Source organism: Mirounga angustirostris, unplaced genomic scaffold (assembly GCF_029215605.1).
Source record: "Mirounga angustirostris isolate CCGP_5_RB_7025 unplaced genomic scaffold, mMirAng1.0.hap1 SCAF_15, whole genome shotgun sequence".
In the NCBI taxonomy this organism is placed as follows: Eukaryota; Metazoa; Chordata; class Mammalia; order Carnivora; family Phocidae; genus Mirounga; species Mirounga angustirostris.
The window spans coordinates 82228377-82241307 of NW_026991723.1; the positions used below are offsets into that span (position 1 = coordinate 82228377).

Here is a 12931-nt window from a genome sequence, read left to right on the forward strand (position 1 = left end):
TAACACGGCAGGGTTGTAGAGAGAGAAGTCAGATGATACCTTTAAAATAGCCGATGTTCTACTGATGACCATTATTATCATCATCATCCATGCTCATTTGGCCTGCCCTGTTTGACCTCCTCTGCCCAGACATCTACTTTCCTTAAGTCCATTCACAGCAACAGACATTTGTAGATTTTCTTACGTGCCAAGAACTGTGCTCAGTGTTGAACATACTACAGAGATGGATGAGAAACAGTTATCCCAGATTTGTGTTCTTGTGCTGCTCTTGCCACCTAATGGACTGGGTCCTTGGCTTTTGACATGTCACTTTATCTATCTAGGTCTCAATTCCCCATCAGTAAAGTGAGGTGATCTCAGTTGTTTGGGGGATTAAATAAAATAGTAGGTGTAGAGGTATCTTACTATCTTGAAAGTCCAATGTAAATCTCAGGTTTTTAAATCAGTAACTAAAAAGTGAAGTCCCTGCCATTAGCATTCTAGAAAAGGAAGATGGATTTGTGTCAGATTTCTTTATTTAGCAGTGAGGACTTTGGGTTCAAGATCTCCTCAGTGTACCAGACATCTTCATACCCACCCACTCACCTGCACAGTATACTTCACCCCTGCCATGTAGAGCTACTAATAACATTCAACCTCGCGCCTTTCCTGGACTACCTGTGACTCTAGCCCAGTGGGGATTCCCACCTGCAACAGGTTCTTAAGCCAAACTTGTAAATCAGCTCCCATTTCCTCTCCACAGCCTATTTCCTGCTCTCCGGTGTTAAATAGACTTATTTAAATGGCTCATTGCTTGCAGAACATGTTCAGAGGGTAACTCTGTCTCTGAGTCAGGACAAGAATGTAGATATTAATAATAACACATAATAACTACCCTTTTAATTAAAAAGACCTCATGTGCTAGGCTCTCTTCTGAGCTCTTGATATGTTTTATATCATGTGATCCTCCTAACAGTAGTCCTCATAGGACTGTTGGAATTTTCTCAGACGAGGAACCTGAGGCTGAGGTAAGGCAGCTCACCCTCAGTGACGGAGTGAGTCAGTGGCAGAACCAGAGCTCAGGCCTGGGTTTGTCCACCTACAAAGCCCAAGCTCTCCGTGACAGACTGTTCCACTTCCCCCGACCCATGTCAGTGGCCACTCTCTCACTTTATCAGATCAGGTACCAGCTCTCCTGGGGCAGGTAGCACATGTTTTAAGAGAGAGCATTATCCAATTCCTGTGACAGAGAAAGAGGTGTTTGGGATTAAATACGTACTTCTACCAAAATATCAAACTGGCATGGTCCAAGTCTCCACCTTCGCTCTGATTCAGGATTTCTTAACTTGGGACTTGTGGGTGGCCTCTGGGAGCTCATGAGTCCTCTAAAATGGTATGCAGAATGCTTTACTGCTGGTGTAGGGTTGAGGCAGAGTTGGCTTCTGTGCTCTTTTGTTTTTTTTTTAAGATTTTATTTATTTGAGACAGAGCGCAAGAGTGTGCAGGTGCACAAGGCAGGAGGAGGAGCAGAGGCAGAGGGAGAAGCAGACTCCCTGCTGAAGCAGGGAGCCCGACACGGGGCTCAATCCCAGGACCCTGGGATCAGGACCTGAGCCGAAGGCAGACGCTCAACCAGACTAAACCACCCAGGCGCCCTGGCTTCTGTGCTCTTTTACAGGAACAGTGCTTTCATGGGAACCACGGCTTTCAGGAGACTTTCAAAATAGTACTGTCTCGGGGCGCCTGGGTGGCTCAGTTGGTTAAGCGACTGCCTTCGGCTCAGGTCATGATCCTGGAGTCCCGGCATCGAGTCCCGTGTCGGGCTCCCTGCTCAGCGGGGAGTCTGCTTCTCCCTCTGACCCTCCTCCCTCTCATGCTCTCTGTCTCTCATTCTCTCTGTCTCAAATAGATAGATAAAATCTTTAAAAAAAAAAAAATAGTACTGTCTCTAACAGTGTTAAGAAACAATGTACTAATTGCAGTGGGACATAAAATTGGTTTTATCTAAATTACAAACATAGTCTTATCCCAGGAAATTATATTAGAGTTTTTCCCCCCTGAAAGTACATTCAAACAGAACAAATTTCAAAACTAAGCTTCTTTGAGGGCAAAAATATCTGTGTATGTGGAGCTGTGGCTTTCCCAGCCTTCTGATAGGAGTCCACTAATAGTGGGTATGCTTCAGAGCTCTGGGGCTGAGTCCATAGCTGCCCTGCTTCCTGAATTCAATTAAAATGTTATTGGGATAAGTAAGAGATCAAATGAACCTTAGACTTTTAAGAGTGGGGACTTTGTTCATTGAGCATTTTCATGCTTGCGGTCTATGAGGCATTAGGAATTTTATAGTAAATAAAAATCCCTACCTTTATGGAGCTTGCATATTGTGTTCTGTATACATCTTTGTATCACTAATGCCTCACAAGGAACACTGCTCAACTGTTGGATAAATAAATGTCCTGCTGCATCCTTATTAGGTTAAAAGGAAGGCCATTGGCTTTGATTTGTTCAGCATCTGATTATTGAGTCCCAATTATGTTCCAGGCATTGAGCTAGGTACAGGAGATATGGGGTAAGCAAAACAAGATGTGGCCTATTTCCCAGTGGGAAGACAAGACAAGTAAGCACATAAATAATCGTGAACTTGGACAGGTGCCATGAAGGAATTGACTTGATGTTATGAGAATATATAATGAAGACCTGGCCTGATAGGGGGAAGAAGTTGCCGGGGAAGGGTACACTAAAGTGACGTTAGAGCTCAGATCTGAAAGGTGAATAGGAGTGAACCAAGTGCGGGATTGTCCAGGCAGGGGACCAGGCTTGCACTGTATGTTCACTGTGGTTGCCATTTCTGTTCAGAAGATAGGTTGATGCAAAGAAGAGGGGGTCCTTTCTCATTACTTTAACAAGCATTTGTGGGCACTCTCTTTGTGCATGGGCAGGGGATGACGAGTGAGATAGTTCTGACCTGGGGAACGCACTGATAATGGGACAGACAGGCTGAGAGGTGCTGGTTTCTCTGGGGTGCAGCCTAATAAGGAGGCTGGAATTGTGGCTTTTGCAGCTGGTACCTCTTGGTTCCCCATTTGGGTATCAGGCATCTGCCTTTTCATGGGGTCCATTCCTCAGAGGAAGCCTGAACTAGTTGGCTCTGGTATATAGCCGCCCATGCTCCGAAAGTGAGGATCAGGTGTGAACCCATTATAAGCTGTGTTGGTTTTATTTCTCTTTTGTCTGTGGTGGGGGTGGGGTGAAGGGTAAGGGGGTAAGAGAGGGGGAGACCAGGAACAAGTGAGGATGAGAAATGGGAAAGCAAGCCAGAGCTGGTGAAGTCAGAACTCTGGACCAGTGAGGAAGGTGGTGGCGGTCTGTTTGTATCAGTCCTAAGGGGTGACCCCTGAGGACTGACTCAGAAGCACAGGTGGGGACCACTATCTAGAGAAGTGAGCAAGAAGAGCCCTGTCTTAGAGAAGTCTAGAATAATTAAGAGAATTATTGTTAAACAAGCATTTATTTTGTTTCTTTTTTAAAAGATCTTATTTATTTGAGAGAGAGAGAACAAGCAAAAGAGAGAACGTGAGCAGGGGAGGGGCAGAGGGAGAGGGAGAAGCAGACTCCCTACTGAGCAGGGAACCCTATGTGGGGCTCGATCCCAGGACCCTGGGATCATGACCTGAGCTGAAGGCAGATGCTTTAACCAACTGAGCCACCCAAGTGCCCCTATTTTGTTCAATTAATTATAAAAATAAATCATACTCAAGGCACAAAATTTGGAGAATGTGGGAAGTACATAAAGAAATGCCTCTATCTTATCATGAAAATGTCAGAACCAAAATGAGATAGCATGAGTAAAGGATCTTGTATCTCTCAGGTACCCAGTGTATAATAATGCTGTTACAGGGCTGAGGCAGAGTCAACCCTTTGGCTCGGAGAATGAGGCATTTATCTTAAGGGATAAGGAAATGTAGAAGAAATTATTTTGTAATTAGCTTTTTATAATGTATGTTTATGGGGAAAAAATGTTAGCTCTTCCTTACTCCAGCATGAGAATGAGAAGTTAAAGAATCCTGCAGATTTATGAGAATGTTTTGTAGGATGTAGGGTCAACTCTTTTTTTTTTTTTTTTAAATCAAGCACTGGGGGGCCTCCTAACCACTGTGCTCCCTTGTCAGTTATCCAGACTGGGCGCAGAGAACTCTGGGAGGGAGTGTTTGCTTGCCCACAGGCCTCATTTATTGTCTGTTCCTCTACTATTGATCTGTTTGGATTGTTTATAAATTTACTGATCACACCAGTGTTTTACTTAGGTGCTTTCTTTGTGAATCACTTATGTACACAAACATTTACCCCAGCATTGTCCTTCAACCACAGAGGATCTGGCTTTAAAGATGTCACTGTCCAGCTCGTGGCCTCACCCCAAGTGTTTAATGGGCATCTCTCTAAAGATGGCAGCCAGGGCATAGGGTTATGTTCCTGGCTGCCTGCCCACAGGCAGTAGCCAGACTCCAGGAATAAGCTCTGATTGAGGCAGACCTGTAAACATCTGACAAGGGCAGTGTCCAGAGAGTCAGTGGGAGGAAACAGGCAGCTCCAGTGAGATGGAAAGGGAATCCTGGAACAAGAGACTGGAGATGCTGCACACTTGGGGCTGTCCTGTCCCCTTTCGAGGTCTCTGTTTCTTTGCCTGTAAGATAAGGAAGTTAGACTAGCACAGCTCTGAGATTCCTAATTACCCAGAGCTGGGGGCGCTGAAAGTCAGATTTGTGAGCCAGCCATGCCGTGCTGATTATGTTAAAGTCTTGGGAGGGAGTGAGTGTTGGCTTTATAATCAGTCATTACATTGCACATACTGATTTTAGCACTTCTCTATTTCTTATATTTCAAAGTATTTAAAGGTGTAATTTAAAAAATACCAAAGGGAATGGGTTAGTGGTTTAGAGGAAGGAATCAAAAGAGTAAGAGTTGCATCTTGAAGGGATGCCTTTGGTTATGTTTAGATTGAAGGAAAAAAGAGGCTAGCCTGTAAGCGGGTGGGGGCGGGTTGGGGACTGTTTAGGTAGAAGGAGAGACAAGAGAATAAAGAGAGATGATTTCCTGGACAGGAGAAGGGTCCTTTGGTCATGTTAAAGAATGAAAGGCAGGAATTTTGAAGTCTAGTTGGGGAGAGTTAGGACCCACTGGATGGAGTGAAAAAGAAACTACTAGTGACTTTCAAGAGAGTACTTTCTATAGAGTAGTCAGAGCAAAAGGTTGATTTAGAGAGGTTAAAGAGGCCATGAAGCACTGGAAGTGGAATGTATACACCTGTGGTTTGCCATGGCTGCTAAGAAGCAGCTTGAGAGCAAGAGGACAGTAGTTGGGAGGGGCAGAAGAGCAGCTAAGTAGAATGGTCAGTGGAATGGTGTTTTGTTTTGTTTTTAAAGATTTTATTTATTTGAGAGAGCGAGAATGAGAGAGAGAGTACATGAGAGGGGGGAGGGTCAGAGGGAGAAGCAGACTCCCCGCCGAGCAGGGAGCCCGATGCGGGACTCGATCCCGGGACTCCAGGATCATGACCTGAGCCGAAGGCAGTCGCCCAACCGACTGAGCCACCCAGGCGCCCTGCAATGGTGGTTTTAAGGGCAGAGAGAATTGTGTCTGTTTGATAGCAGCACAGAAGGAGCTAGTAGGGAGGGAAGGTGATCAGTGTAGGGTAGTGTGGTGAGTGCAGCTTGGACTTTGCATGGAGTTTAGCTGCCTGGGCTCCACTCCCATATCTGCCAGTCCTTAACTGAGTGACCTTGGTCAGATTACATAACCTCCTTAAGCCTCCAGTAAGTTGCCTATAAAATGAGGATGGTAATACCGTATCTTGTCGAGGTATCCTGAGGTCACAGATTGAAAGCACCTTGCAGCAGTGCTGGTGTATGCAAAATAAAATGGTGGAGGAAGAGGGTGATGATTAGGGACAACAGGACTCAGAGCTCAGGTTGGAGGGGCTACACCACTTCCATAGTGACTGAAGATGCCCAGGTCAGCGCAGGCCCTGAGACAGCTACCACTTTCTGATACTTTTTAATTTGTGCTGTGGTTTATCCTACAGATTAGTCAGAAGAAGTTGAAAAAATATGAAAAAGAGTATCACACCATGAGGGAACAGCAGGCCCAACAAGAAGACCCTATCGAGCGATTTGAGGTTCGTTTGCTTATGGCCTGGGTCGATGTGAAGAGCTTTCATTTCAGCCTTTCATTTCCTGTAATCGTGCCTGTAACTGGCTTTGCCGAGTTCTTTTAAATTTAAATTCAGATCCACTGTTTCTAGGTTCAAGTTTCAGTTTGAATTTGCAAATGAGAAAGTAAGATCTATGGTGCTTTAGATATTTTTTTTTTTTTTTTTTTTTTTGAGACAGAGAGAATGAGAGAGAGAGAGCACATGAGAGGGGGGAGGGTCAGAGGGAGAAGCAGGCTCCTTGCTGAGCAGGGAGCCCGATGCGGGACTCGATCCAGGGACTCCAGGATCATGACCTGAGCCGAAGGCAGTCGCTTAACCAACTGAGCCACCCAAGCGCCCAGATCTATGGTGCTTTAAACCAGCTGCCTAGATTGTCACAGTTCAGTAGCCTTTCATCACGGTTAATCAGAAGTAGCTGCTTGACAAGGTCACTGGGACCAGTTAAGTATTTCTCATTGGAGATAGAAAAGAAGAAATTGTTGCTTGCTAGCATTTTAGGACCAGCCACTCCTCCCATGATTTCCATAGGACTCAGAAATGAGTTTTGAGGGTTAACCCTGAGAAGTTGTCATTGCCATCTGATTTTTACATGTCTGTAACTAGTTTCTTTCTACCCTTCAGCGGGAGAACCGGCGTCTACAAGAAGCTAACATGAGGTTGGAACAGGAAAACGATGACTTAGCCCATGAGCTGGTGACCAGCAAGATTGCGCTGCGGAAGGACCTGGATAACGTGAGTCTGACGTGGCCAAAGGGATGGATTATTTTGAAACTCTCAGCTTCTCCCTTTATCAAGTCCAGTCCTTGAATTGTAGTGTCTCTTGTCCTAGTGTGTCACCTGTGAAGTGTCCCTCTTGCAGAACCACTTGCTCGTGTCACTCTAGCTTCCCTCCTTTCCTTCAGGGGTTTTCCTGTAAGCCCTCCCTCCCACACTCTTCTCTTGTTACACAGGCCGTCCCTGAACTCCTTGTCCACCAGTGTTTGATGACAGGCTTTTTGACTAATTCTTATGTTCCGACAATTGACAGTAGCATTTAATCATTATCCTTTACTTACCTTCCCTAAGAAGAGATTCTGTTATCCTGCATATTAGGCGCTTGTTGAATAAGCATTGCTAATTATCAGTGCTTCAGCAGCTTGTGGTTTCACCAGTAAGTTCAGTTGGCAGATGTTCTTTCTTTGCTTCTCCTAATCTTAAAAAGTTCAAGATGATGGCTTTCCTGGCAGGATATTTGTCCATTTTCTATACTACAAGCCTCCCTTTGAAAAAGTGTGGTCTTTCATTCATCGTTTAGGTCAGAAGTTGGCAAACTTTTTCTCTGAAGGGATGGATAGTAAATATTTTAGGCTTTGTGGGCCATATGGTCTCTGTTGCAACATCAAACTCTGCCATCGGCACAGAAGTAGCCGTAGACAATAAGTAAAGGAATGAGCATGGCTGTGTTCCAATAAAACTTTATTTACGAGAATAGGTAGAGGCTGGATTTGGCACATGGACTGTAGTTTGCCAACATCTGACTCATATTTCCCTGTGAGGCTCCTAAGATTACTGTTCTGTTCATTGGTTTCCTAAGGTTCTAGAGAGAGGCTCTCTGTTAAGGGTTTACAGGGGACTTGCATGATGTGTTGAACCCCGTAAGATCTATGAACTTCACAAGGTCCTTGACATCCACCAAATGTGTATGAAAATACTGTGTTCTGTATTTCTTTGAAAGTCTGTACTTCAATTAGATTCTCAAAGTGGCTCACACATCAGATGAAGAGAGAGCAAGATGGTGGTATCTACCAGTTTTTATTTTCTTTAGAAATAGAGTTGTAGAGTAAACAGTTTTGAGCAGACCTGTTTTTTTTTTTTAAGATTTATTTATTTATTTGAAAAAAAAAAGATGTATTTATTTGAGATGGAAAGTGCGGGGGCGGGGGGGATTGGAGGAAGGGCAGAGGGAGAGGGAAGGAGAGCGACCCTGAGATTACAACCTGAGCCAAAACCAAGAGTTGGATGCTTAACCGACTGCACCACCCAGGCACTCCAAATAGACCTGTATTCTAGTACCACTCTCCATTCAAGTAGAGCAAAAAGTGGGAAGGTGGAGTATCAGCTGCGTCCCATGGTACAGGGAGAGCGCCATGACTATAGTGAATATGAAAAGCACCGCCAAACACAGCCAGCCCAGGCAGTGTTCCTTCCTCTTGCTTGTCAGCTACACATGGCTGCAGGTGACTGGGAAGGCTGCTTTTTCCAGTTTCGGGGAGGGGGGGAGGCAGTTTCGAGGTCATTAACCCTCAGTAACCGGAACCTGGAGCCCTGACTGCTTCATGGTTTAACACAGTCTGGCCCTTAGGTTTGAGTCCCCACCTTCTGGTGCAGATTCCTGGCCTGCCCTGTTCTTTGTAGGAGCGCTGGAGGAATGGTCCCCTCCTTGTTGAGGCCTTTCTGCCCAGCGCGTGGAGGGAGGCGGCTGGCGCTGAGCAGCATCTACTGAAGCCAGGCCACAGCGTGCACCTAAGGTGCCCCACAGCAGCTGGACATCATGCAGGAAGGAGGTGGAAAAGACAAAAGAAAATGGGTCCTGGATAGGAGCTTTGTGTTCAAAAAAATTGTATGAAGAGGCAACTTGAGCTAAGATCCCGGGTGGATTGTTTAGTTTGAGCTGCTGCATGGTCACCTGCCAGGCCCAGCCATCACACTGATGTTCCCCTGTTGAAGGTGGGCACAGACTTCTTGTGTTCTTGAAGTCTGCTCCTAAATGGTATAAACCTTTTTTCAAGTTGTCTTATCCTGAGACGGTAAAGAGCTAGGTTCTTTAACATTCCTGATACCAGGAGTGAGAAATAGAATAATGTGAACTCCCATTTCCTGATGATCTGTGTGACCAGCACTGTGATAAGCACTTTGCTGACATCTAGTATCTCTTACCCTTGCTTCAGCCTCGTGAGGAGAGTTACATGAGCCCCACTGATAGATGAGGATTTTTGTAACAGTCGTGAAACTTGAGATTCAGAGAGAGATGGAGGCGCCGTGGAGAAAGCAGAGCCAGGAATCTAACCCAGGCCCATCTGATTGGAATGCCCCAGACTTGTCTACGATGCCACGCTATCTTCAAAATAAATATGGAACAAGAAGCTACGATTTGGTGTAATAACTACATCAAAAACATATACAGTGACACATAACAAGCAAATGTTTCCTAAGCACTTACCAAGTTCTAGGCATTGCTCTAAGTGCTTTTGTCCTCAAAACAACCCATGTTGTGTCAGGGATACACTATGATCCCCGCTTTACTGATGAGGAAACTGAGGCATAGTGTGACATTTCAGATTGAAACCCAAATGGCCTGACACCAGAGGTCACACTCCTAACTTGGCTCAAAGGAGCAGGGCTCCTACTGCCCTTAGGGCTCAGGAACTTCAAACTGGGGTTCCCTCCTCCAGCCGGCTACTACAGTGCTGAGAAGACAGACCTTCCCCACACTGGACGTGGAGTCCCTTGCCAAGTCTGTCTTCTCTTGTTCTTCAGAATCATCACTGAAAATCATCTAGGTTCTGAAGTGAGGGGCATGGGGTCCTCTCACCCCCTTTTTTGGTTTGTTTTCAGCCTTCAGGGACTCAGGTTTTTTGGGGGTTTTTTTGAGAGAGAGCACATGAGTAGGGGGAGGGACAGAGGGAGAGGGACAAGTAGACTCCCTGCTGCAGGGCTCGATCCCAGGACCCGGAGATGATGACCTGAGCCACCAAGCTGCCCCCTCAGTCAGGTTTTTGAAAGAAATTCATTATTTTTAGCTTTTCCTTTTTTGCATCCCAGAGTAAAACTCTGGCGTATGCCTTACCAGGTTTCCAGAACACTCTTTGAATTTTCAGTTGATGTTTTATGTCACTTTTGTTACAGGAGAAATTGCTAGTTAGCCACGGAGTCCCCAGGTGAGCCCAGCCATGCTGTCTCCTCTATGAAACGGGAGTCCTGCCCAGACCTAACATTGCACAGGGCCAGCAGGACCATACCTGAGTCCCCTCTGGCACACTGTCTACACTGAGTGTAATCAAAGTGAGGGAAACACTCAGGAGCCCACCTGCCAAGATTTACAGTCTGGCTACACTGCACGCTAGATCTGTGACCTTGAGCAGCTTGCAAACCTTTACTGAATGAATTACTTTGGCTTCTTTATAAAAAATCGATTGTATGGATGCTCTCCTCAATTCCATACCTGCTCCATTGATCTATATGTGTATCCTCATGCTAACACCATAGTCTTAATTACTACAGCTTTACAATCTGAAAATCAGGTCATGGAGTCCTCTAACTTCATTGTTCTTTTTAAAAAATAGTTTGGCTGTTCTGTCATTTACATTTCCACATAAGCACTAGGATCAGTTTGTCAGCTTCTAGAAATAAAAGACTCTGGGGTTTTGAGTGGGGTGGCATTGAACCTGTAAATCAGCTTGGGGAGAGTTATCATCTGAATAATAATTGGACTTTCCAACCCATGAATAGGTTATAATTTTCATTTATTTGTGTCTTTTTCAATTTCAGCATTGTTTTTTAGTTCTCAGTTAACAAAGCTTGCACATTTTTTAATTTATTGTAAAGGATCTTGTTTTCCTAACGGTGTTTTCAAATTGTTTATTGCTAGTCTCTAGAAAGAAAATTGATTACATGACCTTCTGTCCTATGACCCCGCTGAATTCACTTACAATTCTAGTAGCTTTTTTGTTTACTATTTAGGATTTTCCATGTACACGATCATTTCATCTCTGAATAAAGACAGTTTACTTCCTTTCAAGTCTTTATGCCTTTTTCTTTTCCTTGCCTTCTTGCACCGACCAGGATCTTCAGAACAATGTTGAATGGAAAGAGTGGGCATCATTGCTTTGTTCCAGGCATCGCCTGGAGGGTTTTCATAGATCAGGTTGAGGAAGTTCTCCTTTCTTCCTGTTTGTTGAGTTTTTGTCATGAATGGGTGTTGAATTTTGTCAGATGCTAGGCATCTGTTGAGATGATTATTTGCTATTTCTCCTAATTCTGTGACTATGGTGATGTAATTTTCAGTGTAAACCAACTTTTGCATCCGTAGGAAACTTGGGGTTTCTTTTTTTTTCCTTAAGATTTTTAATTAAACTTTTTGTGTTCAAGGGGAAGTATTTGTCTGGAGTTTCCATAATGTTTTGTCTTGTTTTGGTATCAGGGTAATGATGGCCTTCAAAATGAACTGGGAAGTGTCCCCTCCTGTTTTCTTAAGGAATTTGTGTAGGATTATTCCTTGATTAAATCTTTGATTCCCTAGTAATGCCATGTGGGCCTGGACTTTTCTTAGGAAATTATTTAATTATGAATTCGGTTTATTTCCAGATAATGAAAATTTTCTAATTCTTGTGCCTATTTTTATAATTGTGTCTTTCCGATAACTTAATCATTTTAGTTGGCAAAGGTGTTGATAAAAGTCATTGTTATTTCCTTACTCTTTTAATGTTTATAGGATCTGTTGAGATGTCTTTCATTCCTGGTAAGAGTAATTTGTGTCTTTTCTCCTTTTTCCTTAATCTGACTAGGAATTTATCAGGTGTGTTGGTTTCTTCAAAACCCAGTTTTTGGTTTGATTTTATTCTCTCTTTGTTTTGTTTCATTGATTTCTGCTTTTCGTTATTTTTTCCTAACTTCATTTTTGATTTAATTTGCTCCTTTTCCTAGCTGATCTTTTTTTTTTTTTTTTAAGATTATGTATTTTAGAGAGAAGAGAAAGAGCCAGCACACACGCAGGGGGAGGGGCAGAAGGAGAGAGGGAGAATCTCAAGCAGACTCCCCACTGAGCGTAGAGTCTGGGCTAGACTCAGGACTCGATCCCATGATCCTGAGATCATGACCTAAACTGAAATTAAGAGTTCAACACTTAACCGACTGAGCCACCCAGGCACCCCTGCTCTTTTTCTAGCTAGTCTTTTTAGTTCTAGACCCTGTTTTTCTAAAATAAGCATTTAAAGTTATAAATCTCCCTGAAGCACTCTTTCAGCTGCATCCCACACATTCTGATATGTTTTTATTTTCATTCAGTTCTTACTATTTTTTCTTTGACCTGTGAATTGATTAGTAGTGTATTGTTTAATTTTCAACTATTAGGGATTTTTCCCAGAAATCAATCTTCCTCCCTCCCTCCCTTCCTTCCTTTTTCTTTCTTTTTTTTTAGATTTCATTTATCTATTTGAGAAAGCAAGAACAAGCAGAGGGGAGGGTCAGAGGGAGCAGGACCCAGGGCCCAATCCCAGGACCTCGAGATCACAACCTGAGCCAAAGCCTAACTGACTGAGCCATCCAGGCACCCCTCCCAGAAATTTTTCTGTTGTTAATTTCTAATTTAATTCAGTTATGATCAGAGTACATATCCTTTCTGATTTTAATCTTTTTAAAATATATTTATGCTTATTTTAGGGCCTACCTTGTGGTCTATTTGGGTGCATGTCCCACATGTCCATTTGCAAGTGGAAAATGTGTGTGTTTTGTTGTTGTGGGTGCAATGTTCTATAAATGTCAGTTTGGTCAAGTTGGTTGAGTTTTTTTTTTTAAAGATTTTATTTCAGAGAAAGAGCACTAGATGGGGGAGGGTCAGAGGGAGAAGCAGACTCCCCGCTGAGCAGGGAGCCTGATGTGGAACTCAGTCCCAGGACCCTGGGATCATGACCTGAGCCAAAGGCAGATGCTTAACTGACTGAGCCACTCAGGCACCCGAGTATTATTGATTATTGAAATCTTCCATGA

At 43.9% G+C, this 12931-nt stretch overlaps 1 protein-coding gene across 17 annotated transcripts in view; it reads left to right on the forward strand.

The window, feature by feature from the left end:
- Positions 1-12931, forward strand: part of RABGAP1 (RAB GTPase activating protein 1) — a 158905-nt gene that overhangs the window by 135793 nt on the left and 10181 nt on the right. For 16 of the 17 annotated variants that reach the window (XR_010407826.1, XR_006792209.3, XM_045883098.3 and 13 more), the window contains 2 exons: positions 6059-6151; positions 6809-6919. Coding sequence is in view for 14 of the 17 variants with exons in the window: in XM_045883098.3 (XP_045739054.2) it covers positions 6059-6151; positions 6809-6919 (204 nt within the window). In the remaining 3 variants the exon portion in view is untranslated. Of the gene's footprint in view, positions 1-6058; positions 6152-6808; positions 6920-12931 lie in introns of those variants that run through there. The other variant, XR_010407827.1, reaches the window with a different exon arrangement.